The sequence below is a fragment of the Salvia miltiorrhiza genome, chromosome 5 (genome assembly GCF_028751815.1).
Source record: "Salvia miltiorrhiza cultivar Shanhuang (shh) chromosome 5, IMPLAD_Smil_shh, whole genome shotgun sequence".
Lineage (NCBI taxonomy): Eukaryota > Viridiplantae > Streptophyta > Magnoliopsida > Lamiales > Lamiaceae > Salvia > Salvia miltiorrhiza.
The window spans coordinates 50,247,862-50,269,892 of NC_080391.1; the positions used below are offsets into that span (position 1 = coordinate 50,247,862).

A 22,031-nucleotide genomic window follows, 5' to 3' on the forward strand; every position below is an offset into this window, starting at 1 on the left:
TATAAGAAATAGTCACAGCAATTCACGACAGGAGCATGAGCAGTTTTTCTATTCACGATGGGTATGAAATAGGTGTAAGTACCTTGATCTGTTTTGGTGGAGATGAAACCCTCGCCCAACGAAAACAACCTGCACAAGCACAAGACCACCAATCCAGGTCCAGGACACACCTAAGTTCAAAAGGTTTTAAAAATCCACAAATTAGAAATAGTCACCACAATTCAGTTTGTTGCCCATATCAAAAAGTCAAACTGAAGAAGAAGAAGAAGAAGAAGAGTGAAAGATTAAAATGCTAGAAGAGCTGTCAAATATTAAGCTACAACAAAATGTGGTAGATTATTCTACGAATCTCATTTTGCCATTCATATTTCTAGCTGCAAGCTAGGCTTAGGAATCTGCTGGACCAATTGATTTCTTACAAACACAGAACACAAATTTGCAGCAGACGTCCAAGAAAAAAAAAAGAAAAAAAAAACAAAAGGGAATGGTCTAACAAATAACACCTAAAGCTCAACCTCTTCGAAATTTGATTTCACCCAGCATTTGTTTTTGTGGTATTTAACAGAGGGACCAATCAAAAAAAATACTGGAACTAAATTCCCCAAATCTGATTTCAAAATTTTCAAATATCGAAATACATCACTTGCGACGCACTCGACGTTTTTCTCCCGGCGAATTCTTGAAGAACTGTTGCCCACTATGACACAGAAATGGCGCAGTAAGGCGACAATTCACGAAGCCTTCGATTTTGAAGTGAATTGAAGGGTAAAATTGTAACGGGAAAATTACTGTTGAAGAAGGAAAATTTGATCTGGGGGGTGCGGTGGATGAATTAAGTCAGCGAAATAGTGAAATTGATGCGGGCTTCTAATTTTCGGCGGGCCTGGCATATTATTAATGGAGCCCATCAAACTCCGAGACAATAGGGTCTATGTTAATTAATCTCCCTTAATAATAGCCATCAAACATGCCCTTAAGCGATTAAATTATCTTATTTAAAAGGAGATATCTCGAGTTTAATTTCCACTAAGAGAGAATGTAAAAGTTTGTTCCTCTCTAATTGATAGATGGGAGTTTGAATCACTTTAAGGAACTAATAAAGTGTGAGTGTGTATTTTTTTTCTTTTGATAATTACAATTATTTTATTTTATTTTTAAATTTGAAGATGCGTTCACTTGATGATCCCTTTATAACATCTCCGTTTGAGGAAGTACACATAAATTCTAGAGTTCAGATAAAGCCGCCCATGTAATTGGGGCCAATTTGATTAATGGAGGCCCAAAGCTTATGTTACACTTTCAAAGAATTCAAAATCTTTCAATCATCATTAGTAAAAAATAGAACAATAAATAAATTTCTAATGGGGCTTCCCGCGTGTTGACGTTTAAGTAATTTCAATTTGTAACATGAAATGATGATACGATATTAGTCCTAGTTATGATTATTATATTCTCAAATTTTATTCCGAAGAATTTAAATTATTTGACCTAATTTTATAGAAGTGTTTTTATTCATGGCCCCATTTTACTCTTTATAGCTCTCATATTTAAATATAGGATAAATTTACGATAAATTTCTAATTATTATTTTAAATAGTGATTATAAAAAATAAAATGAAGATTATGAATAGAATCACCCATTTTATAAATTGCTATTTTATTCTTCAGTATGAACTCTATATTTTAATTGGGGACCAATAATATTATTGATCGAACTCATTCGTAAAACTTAATAATAGAAAATCTTCTCTAAAATAAAAACTTAATAATAACAATATTTTCCTTTTTAAATAAAAGTAACAATATTATAATCTAACGATTTCCATGTACTGAAGCCCGCACACGACTTTAAGTATATAGATAGCGTTTTTGGCTGAGCGGAATTTGAATTGGGGGCGAACTCAAAATTGAAGAACTAGGGCACAACTAACTTTTCTTGCGCTCAACCAATTTGTAGACGCTACTCTTTCCGACAACACTGATTGAAGCACCATGGCGGCTGCGGCAGCTCAGAGAGGCGGCGGCGGGGGGCGGCGGGCGATGGAGGAAGACGACGCGAAGCTCGTGTTCGAGACGTCGAAAGGCGTGGAGCCAATCATGAGCTTCGACGAGATGGGGATAAAGGAGGAGCTCCTCCGAGGAATCTACAATTACGGCTTCGAGAAGCCTTCCGCCATTCAACAGCGCGCCGTTCTTCCGATTATCTCCCACCGCGACGTCATAGCTCAGGCGCAATCCGGTACTGGAAAGACTTCAATGATTGCCCTCGCTGTTTGCCAGATTGTCGATACCAAGTCATCCGAGTATGCTTATTATGCCCTCTTCTGCTTGTTTGTTTCCGTTATTATATGAAGATGGTTGGGTGTTCTTTTTTGGATGATTACTGGTGGAATTTATTTGAACATTGGGGTTTTCTTTTGTTGGTGAAGGAATTACAGTATATGTAGTTTCTGGCTGTTGTCTAATTGCATAAGATAGTAACAGTTTATGGTTTCATGGAATTATTGGTATCTTTGCGCTTTGTTTACTAAAATCGTAGTATTAATTCTTTTGAAGGGATTCATGCTACTTGAGGTTTCAGTATTGATATATTTTCATGGTTTCTGTAGTTAATCGAACATTTTTTCTTCCCGATTGAGTCCCAACTTTTATATTATTCAACTTGTATTCATCCAATTTGATATTTGATATTTCCTTAAAATTAGGGTCCAAGCCTTGATTTTATCTCCTACTAGAGAGTTGGCTTCTCAAACAGAGAAAGTGATACTGGCAATTGGTGACTATATAAATGTACAAGCTCATGCTTGTGTTGGAGGCAAGAGTGTGGGTGAGGATATAAGAAAACTAGAGCATGGAGTTCAGGTGGTGTCAGGCACTCCTGGTAGAGTTTGTGACATGATCAAAAGAAGAACTTTGCGGACTAGATCAATCAAAATATTGATTCTGGTGAGTTTCATTTCCTTTTGAAGATGTTTATTGGCACATTGTATATCATCCTCTGTATACTTAATTAGGTTATACTGATAATTATTTTGTTTTCTCAACTTTATTAGGATGAGTCTGATGAAATGTTGAGCAGAGGATTTAAGGATCAGATTTATGATGTCTACAGATACCTTCCACCTGACCTGCAGGTACCTAGCCCTCTATTATTGTTCTACTGTATTATCTGATCTTTATGCAAGGCATGAGATCTGAGTCATCTGACTAGAACTGATGATTAGGAGTCTAGTTGAAACATATTTCTAGGTATATAGGATGGAAATGCCGAGTTGTTTGGGATGTTCTATTCTGTTGTAGTGTAAAGACATGTTTGAAAACTACTGGATGTTTTTTTTGAGCTGAGGCTCACTGGCAGATTTGGAGGAGGCATGTTTTATTAATGCTAGAATTCCTGAATATAATAAAACTGTATAGATTGTACATCAGTGGTCCCTGCAAATTATTAACTGGGTGTGTGTCATTATAGGTTGTCTTAATCTCTGCCACCCTCCCAAATGAAATATTGGAGATTACAAGTAAATTCATGACAGATCCAGTTCGCATCCTAGTAAAGCGTGATGAATTGACTCTGGAGGTGAGCTGTCTTTCTATTTTATTTGTGCTTTTATATAAGTAAAAGTATTTCAATCTGATTGAGGGAAGGATACGAGTCGCTAGTTTCTCAGTCTATCCCATGTTATAAACCACTAAACAACAATTTTATTTAAGTTGTAGATGTAACAGAAAAGAAAGAAACTCGTTTCATGCCCATATATATGTTGTGTTTGGGCACGACAATGTTAACATTTGTCCATGTCCGGCTAGAAATTGATAGAAATGCCTTAGCTTTCTGGATGCAAAATTGGAAGGAAATCCTGTTCTCATTTTTCTTTATGATTTTTTGTTTAGGGTATCAAGCAATTCTTTGTTGCAGTTGAAAGAGAAGAATGGAAATTTGATACGCTATGTGATTTATACGATACCCTTACCATAACCCAGGCAGTTATATTTTGCAACACAAAGCGCAAGGTATTTTTTTCCACTTGGTTTCACATTGTTTCTCTGTTAAAACTTATATTACCATTCTTCATAAGGAAGATAATTATGTCTACTGTATCTCTCCATTTGGTGTTTTCCATCATATACCAATTTTTTGTGTGCCTGTGAATTTTATTGAGTAATTCTGAACCATATTAACATTTTGAGCATTCACTCCGGAAAATTCTATTAAACTCTGCTATAAGAATTCTTGAAACTTCAGTTTCCTTGCATAAGTTAGAAATAATTTTATTAGTCTCTGGAATTTATGCTACCGGTTTCTATTGTAAATATCCTCTCTGAATGGCAGGTTGATTGGCTGACAGCAAAAATGCGTGAGAATAACTTTACTGTCTCATCCATGCATGGAGATATGCCTCAAAAGGAGCGAGATGCAATCATGGGTGAATTCCGGTCTGGCCAGACTCGTGTGCTTATCACAACAGATGTTTGGGCTAGGGGTTTGGATGTTCAGCAGGTATTGTATTTTATTTCCTTCGACGCTCGTCTTTCCCTTTTCCTATCGTTCCTAGTTAAATATAAGTATATTGAACGATAACTTATTTGTTGTTTTTGCATTGAGTTTCCATAGGTTTCTCTGGTGATTAATTATGATCTTCCAAACAATCGAGAGCTCTACATCCATAGAATTGGACGATCTGGTCGTTTTGGGCGAAAGGTATGCTGCAAGCTCCTGTACCATTTATTTTCTTCTCTATTTTTTAGTTGGGTGACGGGGAATAAAACCTCGTTCCTTTCTTCAAGTTCACTAAGTCATCTGGTCCCATTGCATTGTGGTGAATGCAGGGTGTTGCCATAAACTTTGTTAAAAGTGATGACATCAAGATCCTTAGAGATATTGAGCAATATTACAGTACACAGATCGATGAAATGCCTATGAACGTGGCTGATTTGATTTAACATCCTTTGTGTGGTGCAAAACAACAGTTTGAAAGCACATGCTGCTTGTGATGGTGAGTAAAGGTTCAGGACTCTGATTATTTATAGCTATTGGCGGTTCGTTATGGTGAGAAACAATGGGTACGATGCTGATGTTTGTTTTCGGCGTGGTGTGGTTTTGATCTCGCTGTGTGAAGATTTAGGACTAATTTCTTGAAGCTTTTTGGCAATCTTTATGTGGAGATACAATCCGGAATGGTGTTGGTGCTTATTTTGAACGTGTTGGTGTGGATGTTGTAGGCTTATTGTATTATATCTCACGCTTAGTTTACTCTTGTTGTTCTCTTGTTCTGGCCTTTGTTTGAATCCATTGCACACTTAAATTTGTTTCTGGATTTAATCGTGGTGCTTTTGGACTGAGATCGTGCTGGGTTTCATTGCAAGAATTTAATGAGAGGGTTTATCGTTAAAAGATGCACTAGTTTTAGAACATTTGTTATGTAGTATGAATCTCATTGTTGATTTTGCTAAATTTAACAATTTGTTACATCGGCTAGAAGTTTACACTAGCTAAGAAGATACACATTTGTTTATTACTCATTCCTAACTAGCTTAGAGCACTTATTTTGGGCATCAGATTGGAAAAAATAGAAACAGAAGGTAGAATACCTAGGCTCCGTCCAATTAGTCGTAGGATTTAATGATTAACATTCCCTAATTTTTTTTTCTATATAAAGAAATAATTCAAGATAGTTGAAATGATTCATAGAGAAATACGAGTTAAGCTAGTTGGGATGGAGGGAGTATTATTGTGTTCGTCCCAAAAATTGTATGCTTTCTTTTTTTGAAAATTATCTCTTATATTTTAAAGAGGCAAAATGAGATATACCCTTTTTAAAAGATGAAACATAAAATATACCCACTTTTTTTAAAACAATAAAATCTACCCACTTAGGACATTTTTACCCCTACGTGTAATTCGCGCATTGCTCGACACTGAAGCGTCGAGCATTGAACTGTCGAGCATCGAGCATGTCGAGCAATAGTTCAATTTGAACTATTGCTCGTCTTGCTCGTCATGCTCGACAGTTCTTAATTGCTCGACGCTCGATGCTCGAGGTGTCGAGCAATTAAGAACTGTCGAGCAATAGTTAAATGTCGAGCAAGACGAGCAATAGTTCAAATTGAACTATTGCTCGACATTCAGTGTCGAGCACTGAGTGTCGAGCAATGTGAACCGTCGAGCACTGAACATTTTTGGCACAAATTCAAAAATCAAACTTCAGATCTTAGCACAATTTCAAAAATCAAACTTCAGATCTTGGCACAATTTCAAAAATCAAACTTCAGATCGGAAATCGTGCGACTTCAGATCGGAAATCGTGCAGGTGGGGGAATCGGTAGAGAGAAGAAGAAGAAGAAGAATAAGAAGAAGAAGAAGTAGAAGAAGAAGAAGAAGAAGAAGGCTGCGCCTGCGATTTGGGGAAGAGTCGCTGCGAGGCAGAGGCGGAGGAGAGGCGGGAGGCTGCGGCGGAGGCATGCGTGGAGGCGCCGGAGGCGCGCTGGAGGGAAAAACGATGGCGCGCGACGGAGGCAGATCCGGGCGGCCACGGCGACGGGATCTGTGGCTGCGGCGACGGCGCCAGGGCGGCGGAGGCGGAGGCGCGCTGAGAGAGAGAGAGATGGGGAGAGGCTGCATTTTTTTAGGGGGGAAGAGGCTGCGATTTTATTTTTTTTGGGGAGGGAATTTGTTTGGTATTTACTTTTTGTTTTAAGGGTATCTTAGTCCTTTCAACCTCAAAATGGTTACTTTTTATATGTTTAATTTTGGGTGGGTACATTTTATGTTTCCTTTTTCAAATAGGGTAAAAAAACACCATTAACCCTATTTTAAATCTCATTAACGCTCAATATTTATAAAATATTCAATCATTTGACACATTAATTTTGGTTGGTCTCTTTTTCCACGCAATTTTGATGGACTCTCTTCTACATTTTATATACATTTCTCAATTATTTATTAAAATTCATATCCTCTACTTTATCATACAATCTTCGTGGACGTATGCATTACTAAATAAATTAGAGAAGGTACGTGGTCAAGTGACAAGTTGATTGGATTTATGTGGGGCATCAAAATACTATATATATAAACAATCAATTTTGAACCCAAAATCTAACTATTTTCATATTGAAGTTTACATCGTTTGGACATCCATTAATATTAGATTGTCAGTAATTATGAATTTGTAATTTTAATGATTACAATGTTAAAACTTTTATACTAACTAGCATTTGCACCTTGTGCAATGTACGTAAAATATTTTTATATTTCTATATTTATATAAAATTGATATCAATTCAATTATCATATTTATAAATAGGGTTAAGGTGCAGATAGACCCCGGTAGTATAGGCCCCTATAGCGTATTGCTCTCCATAGTCAATGTGTGTGCAAATAGGCCCCCAAAATCCGAAAAATCATACATTTAAGCTCATTTGACTAACGGCCGTTTGACCCGTTAGTCAATTTTTTTTAACCCCCAATTTTTTTATTCTTCCAATTTCTACCCCCAATTTCAATTCAGCCACCGCCGACATCTCCCTCAGCCTCTCATCTCTTCTGGCGGTCTCGCCGCCGGTCACCTCTTCCTCAATCCAACTATCTCTCTCTCCCGGCTGATTTTGTCGTCCCTAAGGAAGGCGGCGATTTCGCCGTCCCCAGTCGTGGCAAAGCACGAGCAGCGTTTAGAGTAAGGAAACAAGTATTCCAAGGCTAAATGAGCCACCTGCCCCCATACTTGCTCAGCACCGAAGCTTTCAATCGAGAGATGACTCAACAAAGGCTTGGAACGTAGGATTTGAAGAAGGCGGATTCGAGCCTATGAAGAGCGATAGCCTTGCGAATAGATTCCAGGATTTTAGCGGTGGTGTTTCGCAGAAGATCGAAGTCTTCGTCGCAGCAGTAACAGTTTTCAGACAGATGAGAGAAGGGGTTGTTGTTGAAGCTCTCTCTGTCGACAAAGGCGGTCAACGGCGGCAACGTTCTTTCAGTGGGCGGCCGACCCACTGTCTTGAGGGGGCGGTTTGTTCTCCAGGTGGAGAGGAACTGAGCAACTGAATTTCAGTTTATTCGTGCTTCGGTTTCAGCGAGAGAGAGATGTTGAAGAGGGAGAGTGGGATGGGTCACGCGGAGCTAAGGGCGGTAGTGTCGCCGGATTTCAGAAATTGAGACAGCGGCAGCGATTTTGTGAGGGGCAGGTTATTTCTGTGTGAGCTGAGAGAGAGAGAGTTCTACGAGTTTTTCTTTCTTGAGGACGGCGAAATCGCCGCCTTCCTTGGCAACGGTGAAATCAACCGAGAGGGAGAGAGTTGGATTGAGGAAGAGATTATCAGCGGCCTCGTCGCTGCCGAAAGAGATGAGAGGTTGAGGGAGATGTCGGCGGTGGCTAAGACACCCCAAAAAGCGTCTACGACGGCTTGGAGACTCCTTTTAAACCGACTTCCAACATGTGACAATCTGTTGAGAATGAAGATCCTTGAGAACGAAGACGAAGCTACTTGTGGTGAATGCCATTTGCGAGAAGAATCTACCAACCACTTCTTTCTTCAGTGTTCAAATGCGGAGACGGTGTGGAATGAGATCCAACAGTGGCTTGGTATATTCACGGCACGGCCAGCTCGTATTCAAGAATTCTTCAGTTTGTTTTCTTCATTCCGGAATGATAAAAAAATCAGATCTTTGCTGTTGTCGACTTGTGTTTGTACTATTTGGATTTTATGGAAGAAGAGAAACGAGAAACGTTTTGAAAAGAATGAGTGGGATGCAAACTCCATTGTTTTGGAGATCAAAATTAGGCTATGGTGCTGGAATAAGGTGTTTAGAATTGTGGACAAAGAGCTTGATGTTCAAGCTTGGTGCGCCTCTGACCTCATAAAGTTCTTGCTGTAACCTTGCGATCTTGGTATCTCTGGTACCACTGATCCTTTTTATCTATTTTATTACTTTTTCTGATAAAAAAAAGATGTCGGCGGTGGCTGAATTGGAATTGGGGGTAGAAATTGGAAGAAGAAAGAAATTGGGTGTTAAAAAAAAATTGACTAACGAGGTCAAACGACCGTTAGTCAAATGGGCTTAAATATATGATTTTTCGGACTTTGAGAGCCTATTTGCACACACCGTGACTATGGAGAACAATACGCTATAGGGGTCTATACTATATGGGTCTATCTGCACCTTAACCCTTATAAATATAATAAATAGATAAATGTGATCCACCACCTTTACCTTTTAATCATTTATATTTTAATTTTATTTCTCTCATAAGATAGTAGACACCACAATTTTTTTTTACTCTTTAATCATACTCACCTAAATTTTCGTGCTGAAATAAAGTAGAACATAATAATGTTGAAATAAAGTAGGACATTTGTAATGGAACAGTGAAAGTATTAGTTAATTTTGTTGAAAGACAAATATTTATTTATGTTATTAAAACTAGAGATAATAAGACATGTTATCGACTTTTAATATCTATTCCCTTTCTCAACTTTAAATATATATATATAGGGTGCGGTTATAGTGAGAACCACAATTATCGTGAGAACATAAGAACCAATAAAATTACTGCATCTGCTATACAAATTAATGCATCCGCTATTAAATTTAATGCATCCGAAAAAAATAATTTTTTTGCTCCCTTCAAGATTCGAACCCAGCACCTGCATCCATCCACCAAGATGATGCATCTACCGTAGATCTTGATGATCAAATGGCTTAAAATGGTTCTCCGTTCTTTTTTTATTAGTGGTTCTTATTTGAAGCCTCTCCCTATATATATATATATATATATATATATATATGAAAGAAAAGAAGAAATTGTTGTCCATTGCTCGTATGGAATAATCAAAGTTTTCAGTTCGAAAGTAAGAACACTATTCTCAAAAAAAAAAAAAAGAGAATGTAAACACTCTTGTTAAATTTTATGGAAATCCCTAGAACACCCTTACGGCCTTACCCCTCCCAAAAACCCTACTCTCAACTAATTCTCTCTCCTCTACTCTCCTCTCCTCTCCTCCTTCTCTTTCTCTCTCTACACGAAAATGGAGAATAAAAGTGACCAAGATAACCAAGAGGAACAAGTCGTGACGCCATGGGAAGTCGCAGCTGAGAAGGGCGGCAAAATCGACTACGACAAGCTTATCGACAAGTTCGGCTGCCAGCGCCTCGACCAGTCCCTCATCGACCGCGTCGCACGTCTCACCGGCCGCCCGCCCCACGTCTTCCTCCGCCGCGGCGTCTTCTTCGCCCACCGCGACTTCAATGACGTCCTTGATGCCTATGAGAGAGGGGACAAGTTCTATCTCTACACTGGCCGGGGGCCGTCTTCCGAGGCGCTGCATTTGGGCCATCTCGTGCCGTTTATGTTCACCAAGTAATCGGAAATTTCAATTATGTGAGCTGTAGTGTCTTGTTATTCATTTGATTTTCGCTACTGCCACGGACGCTTAGTTACTCTGTGATCTTACTTGTGGAATCTCACGGAACTTGGAATATGCCTTTTCTTTTTTTCTCTTTTTTTTTTTTATGTTGCAATTTGGAATGTGGAATGTACTTTGATTTTATTCATATGTTTTGATGAGTAATTAGTGATTTGTTTGCTGCAAATGCGATGGTTTTTAAGTTAGTCTGCGTATTCTGATTCTGTTTAACTAATGTAGGTATCTGCAAGATGCATTCAAGGTGCCGCTAGTGATACAACTGACGGATGATGAGAAGTGCATGTGGAAGAATTTGACGGTGGAGGAGAGTCAGAGGCTTGCGCGTGAAAATGCAAAAGATATAATTGCTTGTGGGATTTGATGTTTCAAGGACGTTTATTTTCTCTGATTTTGATTATGTTGGAGGGTGAGTGCTTCTGCTTTTTGTCTCACAGCCATAGTTCTTCAGTTGCAGTTGATAGTGTTGCTGTATAATATACTTTTTACGTTTAGAAGTTCATTTTGACATGGCTGTATAAAATTATCTTTGTTTGTAGAATCATGGTGTGACAGATTTATTGGCTTAGTATAGGAGCTGATGTAAGGATCTAATACGTTATGGATTACAGTGGTCTTCCATTTAATATGGTCCTATCTGTTCAGAATCTGTTCATTGTCATGTTTGTGCTATGCGTGCTCACATGTGGAAATTATTGTGCAGTTCATTTTACAAGAACATGGTCAGGATTGCAAAATGCGTGACATATAATAAGGTGATTAGTATACTAAGGAATGGTTTGGAAGTTTTGTTTTTGGTTTTTTGTTTTATATTGTTGTTTCAAATTGATCATAAGATGATTTCAGGCTCAGAAATAATGTTTTTAGGTGTACTGCAGGTGGTAGGCATTTTTGGGTTCAGTGGAGAAGACCACATAGGAAAAGTCAGCTTTCCTCCTGTTCAGGTGTCAATCTTTACCTCTCATGGAATATGCCGTTGATGAGGATCCAGTTTCTGCTACCTTTATAATAATGTTTTGTTATTACTACTGTTCTAAGGCTGCGTTTACTTTAATGGATAAATTTATCCATGAAAAAGGATGGATAACAAAAATTTGTGCCTTTAAATGTCCCATTTCTTTTCCAACATTTGACACAAAAGCATTTTTCCTTCCTTATTTTCACTTCAAGGAGGGATAATATTATCCATCCTTAAGGAAGGAAAAATGGTGAACTTCTCTTTTATGTAAAATATGGGAAAAGGAAGGAGACATTTAAAGGTATAAATTTTTGTTATCCATCCTTTTCCATGGATAAATTTATCCATCAAAGTAAACGGAACCTAAGTCTAAGTATGCATAATGCGTGTGTTCTAGCGTTACTGTTAGTGGGTTGGATTGTGTCTTTTGTGTATTAATTTGATCATTTTCATATACTAATCCTCTAAGGGATCTCTCAGCCGAATAGAATGATATTAGAGATAACTTCTGAAGTTAATGTTTAAAACTTGTATTGTTTCTATTGTGGAAGGTTTTAGTGCTATTTTTTCACAATGGGTCGGACTATGCAATAGGCAGTGCTCTATCTTCATAATCATGTCAATATGTTTTGTCTTCCAGTAAGACCTTCTGGAGTAATGCATCATATTGTTTCTTAAATCACCTATCTAGGTTGTATGGTCAAAGGTTGTTTGCATGTTCAAAGACAAAATTAGCCTGGTTAATGAAAATATATTCTAGTATATGCAAATTGGTAAATTTCTGTTTTGGTGCTACTTTATTTATTTATTTATTTTTATACTTATTTCATTTTGTGTTTTATTATCTTTAGTTTCTTTTTGTGCTAAGGTAATTATTTTTGTTGCTGTAAATGTGATTCTCAATCTTTTTTCTTGCATAGTACTAACTTTTAATTTATTTCCACATTTTTAGGCAGCTCCATCCTTCCCAAGTTCTTTTCCACATCTTTTCTCTGGCAAAGATAGTCTCCGTTGCTTGATTCCTTGTGCAATTGATCAGGTTTATTCTCATTTTTATTCAGATTAATTTCCTAGTTTTATGTATAATAGTTGTCATCTTAGTATTTGAATGTCTCTTTAAGTGGAGAAGGCAAAACAACCTGAATACATAAAGTACGTCCAGCTAATACTATTTCATGGTCATTATTGTGTTTTCGAATGTTATGCAAATATTAGTATGCATATCTTACCTTCTAAAGATATTTTCTTTAGATGTTATGGAAAGTGACCCTATTTATTGGTGAATGATGCACCCTGAGAATAATTTTAATAAGTTATAGGATGAAGTACCCAGGGCTTAGCTGTTAGTCTTCTGTTTTATGTTAGTTTCTTTTCCACCTTGCTAAAAACAATATGAACTCGAGGTTGGAGTTAAAAAAGAAAAATACTAGCTACTATGGAATAACATTTCTTGTTCTCCAATGATTTAATACTGTAACTCTCTTCTAATTGTCTTTATGATTGTAACTCTGATGAGTTTTGTTTCAGGATCCTTACTTCCGAATGACACGAGATGTTGCTCCTCGATTAGGTTATCAGAAGCCTGCTCTGATTGAATCATCATTCTTTCCTGCTCTTCAGGTTTCCCATCTATCATACCCAAAAACTCAATAATATGAGAACTTTCTGATCTATTTTAATTATATGTTGTGCTGCTCTGATCTGACACCTAAAATGTGACTCAATTATTATTATTAAGATGTGAATATAATTCTATGGAATATATATTGATTTCTGATATCATTCTAATCATTGCTCTGAAATTCCCCAGCAACAGTCTTCTTGATTTAATATGCTTTTGCAACTTCCATCTTTAGTTAGTGCAACTTGTTTTTGTTATATATTTTCAGGGAGAGACAGGGAAGATGTCTGCTAGTGATCCAAATTCTGCTATATATGTGACTGATTCTGCTAAGGACATAAAGAACAAGGTTTGGCTTCAAAAGTTCCTTGAGCTCTTTTCATCCTTCTCCAAGAGTTCCATCTAAGCTGTCTTGCAGATGAACTTTCCACTGTTTGCTCCGTTGTTTTGACAACTCATATTTTTTTATACAGATAAACAGATATGCTTTCTCTGGTGGGCAAGATTCTATAGAGAATCACCGAAAATATGGTGCAAATCTTGAGGTATTGGACGTCTTAGATTTTCACCTCTGGAGTTTGACAGTTCGCAATACAATTGGGTCCTCTCTGTACAGAATGATTTCTAAGCTTGCTAGTGATTATCCGTAGTTGAATTCAATACCACAAAATAATGGTTATGTGATGTTGAATTTAATACCACAAAATAGGGGCTATCTGATATTGAATTCGAGGTCCCCGGAATTTTTTGGCCGATGAACTCGTCAGCTAAATCATGAGGTTTTAATAATAGTCATTGGAAATAGAATACTAGTTCTCCAAAGAGCCATTTGGAGGACATCCTTATAAAGATTCAAGGTTTTTATTGTACATTAAAGTTCATTTAGAAGTGACAGGTGCTAAACAAATTTGACTTGCCATCCTAAATTTGTTGCTAGCCCAGATTTAATTGAGTAGTGGCGATTGAGGTGTCACGAACTCATGCTGGTCATAATCAGCAAAAGCTTTTGTGAGAGTGGATATATGGTACTGTTGCTCTTGATTTGTCCAAGTTTACACCCACAAATAATGTAGAATCTGATTTTTTTATTTTTTTCGTTGTGTTATATCTGTTAGGCAATTTTAACAGTAGGTAAAACTTTCTCAGTAACTCAATGCTTTTGTACCACTTTGGCACAGATCCAGTCCATCTTGGATTAGATATAACCAACTCTCTGTCCATTAAAATTTTCTTGGATATTTTCAGGTAGATATACCCGTTAAATATCTTGGCTTTTTCTTGGAGGATGATACTGAGCTTGAACACATACAAACTGTATGTATTGTTGTTTCCATGACTTCTTTTTAGTGCAACCAAACGTTTCTCCTTCTATTTAAAGAGAAATATCTTCTTCCTTAATCGGTCAACTGTTGATTTCATGATTAAACAGGAATATGGCGCAGGGCGTATGCTTACAGGAGAAGTTAAGAAGCGGCTTACTGAAGTTTTGACTGAGCTGGTTGAAAGACATCGCAGGGCCAGAGCTGCTGTGACTGATGAGGTAAAGTGGTTTATACAATTATCATTTGATGGCCCAATTCGTGCCAGATATACCGTGATTTTATTCTCTTTATTTTGCAATTGGCTGGTTAAATTGGAGAGTTTTAATTTTGTGGTTCCATTTTGAAATTTTGTCCTTCATTGGAATAGTATTAGTAGACACTGAAATTTAGTCGGTCCAATTTTCTTATTGATCAAGTAGCTCTAGTTAAATCGTATGGGTCTACCTTCAGCTCAAGCGCATCATAAACATTTCAGTTTTTGATAGACATAAGATTCACGTGTAGTAGCTAAAATATTATGTCCTTGCAAATCTCTATCAACTATACACAATATATAGCTAGCTTGATTGAACCAATTAATAGATCTCACACACCTTATAAAGATGTCGCTTAACTTTTAAGATGGAAGTTATCCTATACATGCATGTTTAAAATGTGAATCATAGGATTCATTCTTATGCAAATGAGGATGAGAAACAAGATTTGTGTGACGGAATTTGATTGAGGAAAATATAGTTTGAGTGGTTAAAATATGAATCATAGTATTCATTCTTGTGCAAATGGGGATGAGAAACAAGATTTGTGTGACAGAATTTGATTGAGGAAAATATAGTTTGAGTTTATAAGTTGTGTGTAATGTGGTGATAACATATTTGAGCATTTTTTATGTTTGGTGCAGATGGTTGATGCATTTATGGCGGTAAGGCCACTTCCCAATATGTTCAGCTAAACGGCCGTGCTTGTTTAGCCGTGCTTTTTTTGTATTGGAACTTTCGACATTTTTATTGAAGGTGTATTATTTTCTTGACATTCTTTCAAACATTAGCTATTCTTCCAAATCAAGAAACCTTTAAAAATTAGATTAGATTAGCTAAATATGCTATATATGTATATGTGTGTCAAATAAAAAATTCGGTTGTCTTCAAGCATAATGCATAATTGATTTACGAAATTAATTTTCTAGTGGCATTTGATTATAGCTATAATCCTCTTTTTTTTTTTTTTTTAAGTTAATAGCTGGTATTTAGGATTGATTATTCTATGAACTAGTATTATTCTCGCACGACGATATCTATCTAAAATAAAGATGAAATTGTTTCATTTTATAATTGGAGGCGTATCAAATGATGAGAATGATCAAGATTTTGACAAAACCTTTTTATCTAATAATTATTATTTTTTTTAAAATTTTCACTAAAATATCTAGATATTTTTTTCCAAATTTTCTATTAGTCTTGAAAGAGTTTTTGAAACTTCTAATTACTTTTTACTAATTTGCATTTAAAGACATTTTTTTGAAGTGTTAATTGACTGTAAATTCACAAACTATTATTGAATTTTCGTATTTTTTTTAATTATATAAAGTTGTAATATAAATACATAAAGTTTAGCTCATTTTGAAATTTGCCCTGAATTTTAATTTTGTCCAAATCTATATTAAAGATTATATATTATATACACATTATATTAAAATAATTTATACAAAATTTCTATTGAAATATATATAGTACTAAATATATATATATATATATATATATATATATATATATATATAGGGGTGAGCTAGAATAAAAACATTCTTAAGTGTATAAAATATAAATAATTTTCAGCCCTTAGATCATCAAGATCTACGGTTGATTCGTAACCCTGTTGGATAAATTTGTGGTCCTGAGTTCGAATCCCAAAGGTAACAAAAATTTATTTTTCGCAATTCGTAACTCTGTTGGATAAATTCATACGTGTTCTACATAAAATTCGTACATTAAGAATCGTTTATATTTTATACACTTAAGAATGTTTTTATTCTAGCCCACCCCTATATATATATATATATATATATATATATATATATATATATATGGTCGCATTCAATGGAGACCACTCCCTTAGATAAAGAATAAAGACTAAATCAAGGTCATTCATCTCACCCCAATCAACGGTTCATATAATTTCCTGATTTGATTTTACATGTAATTAAATATTGGTTAATTACATTTATTTAATCCAAAAAGGGCAAATAAGTCCACTCAAATCTACTGAAATATGGGATCCCGTTGAACAAATCCCGAAAATTCCTCTTTTCCCATTCTGGGACCTGATCCGTCAATGAACATAATAGATGAACATTAGTATGTTCATTATTTTCCTACGAACATTTCAACGAACATCAGTATGTTCATTGGTTTTTCTACGAACATATCGACGAATATCAGTATGTTCATTAGTTTTTCTACGAACATATCGACAAACATCAGTATGTTCATTGGTTTTCTACGAATATCAGTATGTTCATTGATATTTTCTACGAACACGTCATTGACGATATGCAGATCTGCAAATCCGGCGCGGTGCGGCGGTCGCCACCACGAGCGTTCTACCATCGTCGTCTTCATCGACTTCACCCTGACGACGCCGGGGCAGCACAGCCTCGAGAATCCCTCCGCCTGCGACACCGGCGGAGCAGCAGGAGGAGGAAGAGGAGATGGAGGTGATAGGGGAGGGAGGCGGTGGAAGGGAGAATGGAGGGGATGGCGGCGGTGCATAAGCGGCGACGGCGATGTCAGATCTGGAAAAGGGAGGCGGTGGCTGTGTGGGAGAGAAATAGAGCGTGAGTTTGGGAAAAAGAGAGAGAGAGAGAGAGCGTGAGTAATGGGAAAGAGAGAGATATACCTTGAGTTGGAAGAGAGAGAGAAAGAAAATACAAATGACAAACCTAACCTTTATTATATAAAATAAATGAAATAAAATCACAATTAAGGGTTAAATTATCACCCTTAGATTAAACAAGATCAACGCATATGATTTGGTCTTTATTCTTTGTCTAAGGGAGTGGTCTCCATTGAACTCTCCCCTATATATATATATATATATATATATATATATATATATATATATATATATATATATATATATATATATATAGGGGAGGGCTACAGTGAAAACACTTCTTAAAATATAAATATAAACGTTTTTTAATGTACGAATTTTATCCAACAGGGTTACGAATTCATCCAACAGAGTTACGAATTGCGAAAAATAAATTTTTGTTACCTTTGGGATTCGAACTCAGGACCACGAATTCATCCAACAGGGTTACGAATCAACCGTAGATCTTGATGATCTAAGGGTTGAAAATCATTTATATTTTATACACTTAAAAGTGTTTTTATTCTAGCCCTCCCCTATATATATATATATATATATATATATATATATAGGGAGAGGTTCAAATAAGAACCACTAAATAAAATTAGAACGGAGAACCATTTTAAGCCATTCGATCATCAAGATCTACGGTGGATGCATCATCTTGGTGAATGAATGCAGATCCTGGGTTCGAATCCTGAAGGGAACAAAAATTTTATTATTTTCGGATGCATTAAATTTAATAGCGAATGCATTAATTTATATAGCAGATGCATTGATTTTAATGGTTCTTATGTTCTCACGATAAGTGTGGTTCTCATTATAACTGCACCCTATATATATATATATATATATATATATATATATATATATATATATATATCTGTGTGTGTGTGTGAGTGTGAGTGTTAATATATTATAGGGAAAAGGTGCAGATTGGCCCCCGAAGTAGTAGCCCCTATAGCGTATAACCCCTCTTACTCACTGTGTGTGCAACTAAACCCTTGAATTCCGAGAAAAAGGTGCAAATTCCCCTTTCTGACCTAACGCCGTTAAGTGTCCGTTAACGTTTGGGTTTAATTGCACCATTTACTTCAGGGGTGGATCTGCACCTTAATTTTATTTTTGTTTTTTTTATAATTTCAGCAACCCACCTCCAGCATCAACTTAACCGCCCCCGTACTCATTGATTCTGACTTGCACCTTGTCAGCTCGCACGCGCCCAATCTATTGGTTGTCGACTGCCCACCGCTTATATGCAGCAACGCCACCAGCTTCTTTACCGCCCCGCACATCAACATCTCCTCCAACACCTTAACCTTTTAGGCTTATCTTATGATATTAATTGTGTATATATTTGTCTATATAATATATATTTAAATTTTAATTATTTATTTTTGAATAATTATTAAAACTCTAGATAATAATCATGATTTTATTTTTGGTTAATTTAATATTTGTAAATTTATTTTAAAAGAGAAAAAAGAATGGATCCGGGTCAGGACTCGAGACCCTATGAATCTAATGGATCTGGACATGAATCTCATTTTTTTGGACCTAATGGATTTGGACCGGATCCTGACCCAAGTAAAAAAATACAGATATGGATTTGAACCAAGCAGGATTCAATCCAGGTCCACATCTGGAGTTGGTGATGCTGCTGCATGTCGGCGGTAAGCAGTCGACGATCAAGAGATTGAGCGCGTGCGAGCTGATAAAGTGTAAGTTGGAGCCGATGAGTATGGGGGGAGGTTAAGTTGATGCCGGAGGTGGGTTGCTGAAATTATAAAAAAAAAATAAAGATGCAGATCCACCCCTGAAGTAGAGGGTGCAATTAAACCCAAACATTAACGGACACTTAACGGCGTTAGGTCAGAGGGGGGAATTTGCACCCTTTTCTCGGAGTTCAGGGGTTTAGTTGTACACACAGTGAATAAGAGGGGTTATACGCTATAAGGGCTACTACTTCGGGGGCCAATCTGCACATTTTCCCTATATTATATCTATATATTCTTTTTTATATTTAATGAATAAAATTACGGTATATCTGGCACGAATTGGGCCATCAAATGATAATTGTATTAACCACTTTACCTAGCATAATTGTCTACTAATACTACTACTGAATTAGAAATTTTATTAAAGAAATAAAAACCCATGAGAGCACAGACTGCAAACTATGGGAAGGCCTCGTTAAAACCTCTTAAAGAAAGAGAAAAAAGAGTACCCAAGAAAATCGTAAAAGAAAGCACGGGTGAGGAACTCAATTGAGATTATCTGAGGGACTCCGGTCAAACCATCACCCTTAGATAATCCTGGCTCACTCAACCCGAATAAACAAGGACAATAAGGAATGAAAAAATACTCGAGCAAACAAAACTCAGGCTTGATAAAACAAGCCATGAGCGAAAGAAAACCCCAAAGGAGCCGGGCAAGTCCTAGCGCACCAAGAGCTTGAAAAAACCTGCGAATAGCCACTCCTAATCCCATGATCAGACACGAAAATCATCATCATTCCAGATGAAATTTGATCCACAATGAACACACCACAACCGCGCCACACCAGCAGCCACCAGAACCAGCCCGTGAACTTTCAACAAACCGGTCGACGCCATGAATAGCCTCTCTGCGTGAGAAACTCAGCAGCAAACTTAAAGATTGACTCGAGTAAAGGTTCTAAAAGAGTCTTCATGAACCAGTTGAGAGAGCTCCATAATTATATAAGGCCAAAAACCCTCAGCCGTAACCATTGAGGTAAGATGATCCGCCACTCGATTGCCTTCTCGGAAGATGTGGGAGACGCGATACACCATGCCGCAGGCGAAGGAAATAACACGTTTCCATCTATTTTTAAAGCGCCATGGAACCATCACAGATCGTGTAGTAAGAAGACCGACCACAAAGCTAGAGTCGGACTCGAACCAGATATAATTCCAACCCTCAACGAAGGCTCGCTCGATCGCAATAATGAGGGCGAGTAGTTTCGCCTCAAGAGTCGTGCCTCTGCCATCGGAAAAATGGCAGCACGCAGTCACCTCGTTAGAAGCATTGCGGACCACCCCTCCCGCATGAATAATCGAATCCCGCACGAAACCATCAATATTAATTTTCAACTGTTGGGAACTTAATGGAATATCCTGATCATTGTTTTGATGATACCAAAATCCATAGGCCTTGATTGTAATAGACTATAACTGCTCGAACTCAAGTGTTAGAGTTCTTTTCTAGTTTAGTTACTGTTCGAAAGACTGAAGATTGAAGGACGAAGGACTGAAGACTGAAGACTAAAGTTGCCAACTGAAGTATCAGTTGAAGAATCAGTCCGAAACTGATTACTTAATGCGTGCCACGTGGATTCAACGGACTGATACTAAAGTCAAATATCAGTTAAACATTCTTCCTCGGACTGAACCTCCAACGTTCAAAGGAAGCCACGTACTCCAAAAGTACAGCCGCATTAAATACAGAGATCTCAGGATCATCCCTCTCTGAAGAGGTCATTCCTATTTGGTGGCTACTTTATCAGAGACGTCGCATCTCCTGCTCCTCAACATAGCCGTTCTCACCAAACAATGAACCTCGAAGATTGAAGCCTCAGCCCAAATTCAAAAAGCTCTCCAACGGAAGAAATCTTGAAGACGTTCTCCGCCACCGGATCTATTCAAGACCTCTCCTATAAATAGCGCTCGAGGATCACTTCAATTTTCACCGATTCAACGACATAAGCTGAAACTCTGCCAAAATTGTTTCTCAGCCAAAGCTTAACCTCTCCAAAGCTTGAATCGAAGAAGAGAATACCAAAGCCAAAAATCAGTCACTGCTGATTACATACATTCTCTTAGACCTTAGGCAAACCCCTGTTTATCCAGAGACTAGGTCAAAACTAACTCCAAAGAACTTGTTCTTTGAAGTTTAGTTGGCAAGATTTCAAACCTCCCTTCGACCGATAGAATCGAGTGTTTGAGTTGAAAAGGAGTTCAGGAAGGTACTCTGACTCCGTGAGATCCTAGTGCCAGTTCGTGCTAGGAGTGAGAAATCCAACGCGAGTGAAGTGTTGGTACTGAAGATTGGATCTTCAGTTGATTCGGTGGTGTGCACCCGGCTAAGCACACAGATTCGGTTTGCAGTGCACCCGTAAGCACTTGCGGAGTAAAGTTGTTGGTCTGATCAACCGACCGTGGATGTAGGAAGTGTTTTCCGAACCACGTAAAAATCTTTGTATTATTTACAGCTTTTAGTTTTAGTTTCCTACTTGTGTTCTTACTTTTGATAAACTGAATACTGATTAAATACAAAGAGAAACCCAAGACTAACAACGTGCTCAACAAAGGCTATTACGAAACAAAAGTATTTCCGCTGCGTATGTTATCAGTCTGACTGATCTATCATCTGATAGTCAGGAAGATTTATAACATCTCTGTTTTAGCAAACTCGACTGAAGCTTTAACGTGCATCAGTTAAGTCCCAGTGACTTAACTGATAACTCATTACTGAAGAGTATTTCAGTATCAGTCGTCAACCCTGTTTAGTCAAAACTCTTTTCAGTAAACATGCGTCTTAGTTTGTGTGTAAAGTTTCATTTTGATCTCTATCTTGAGATCCCTTTGATTTTCAAAAAAATTGCCTATAGGCTATGATGCACGGATTCTTCAAAAAATAGCACAGTGCAGTATCGGATACGCGCAGGGTGCGGGTGCGGGTGCGATTCGCGTGGCGAATCCCCTAAAAAAAAAAGGGATTCGCGAATCCGATTCGCGCACCCACAAATAGGGTGCGTTTTGGGCTATTTTGCAAAATTTTCAATTATTTTTGATTTTTTTTGCAATTTTTTCAATTATTTTTTGGG

At 37.2% G+C, this 22,031-nt stretch overlaps 3 protein-coding genes across 4 annotated transcripts in view; 2 read left to right on the forward strand and 1 right to left on the reverse strand.

Moving 5' to 3' along the window:
- The window catches only part of LOC130987205 (uncharacterized), a 698,101-nt gene that overhangs the window by 248,372 nt on the left and 427,698 nt on the right, over window positions 1-22,031 (reverse strand). The gene's annotated exons all lie outside the window — the stretch shown is intronic.
- LOC130987186 (eukaryotic initiation factor 4A-3-like) lies at window positions 1,829-5,340 on the forward strand. Its single transcript, XM_057910834.1, has 8 exons — window positions 1,829-2,303; window positions 2,706-2,946; window positions 3,054-3,134; window positions 3,470-3,577; window positions 3,892-4,011; window positions 4,331-4,498; window positions 4,613-4,699; window positions 4,828-5,340. The coding sequence occupies exons 1-8, from the start codon at window positions 1,993-1,995 to the stop codon at window positions 4,939-4,941; spliced, it is 1,230 nt and encodes a 409-aa protein (XP_057766817.1). The 5' UTR covers window positions 1,829-1,992; the 3' UTR covers window positions 4,942-5,340.
- Window positions 9,930-15,491, forward strand: LOC130987191 (tryptophan--tRNA ligase, cytoplasmic). The gene is given in 12 exon segments (XM_057910838.1): window positions 9,930-10,355; window positions 10,642-10,774; window positions 10,776-10,828; window positions 11,123-11,174; window positions 11,298-11,363; window positions 12,330-12,416; window positions 12,905-12,997; window positions 13,267-13,347; window positions 13,472-13,543; window positions 14,244-14,312; window positions 14,428-14,538; window positions 15,219-15,491. Coding segments are annotated over 12 exon segments (1,200 nt in total). The 5' UTR covers window positions 9,930-10,023; the 3' UTR covers window positions 15,270-15,491.

Coding starts and splice junctions, on each gene's coding strand:
- LOC130987186 (XM_057910834.1), top strand. CDS start 1,993: ATGGCGGCTGCGGCAGCTCAGAGAGGCGGCGGCGGGGGGCGGCGGGCG. Junction 2,304..2,705: donor GTCGATACCAAGTCATCCGA/GTATGCTTATTA, acceptor CCTTAAAATTAG/GGTCCAAGCCTTGATTTTAT. Junction 3,578..3,891: donor GTGATGAATTGACTCTGGAG/GTGAGCTGTCTT, acceptor TTTTTTGTTTAG/GGTATCAAGCAATTCTTTGT.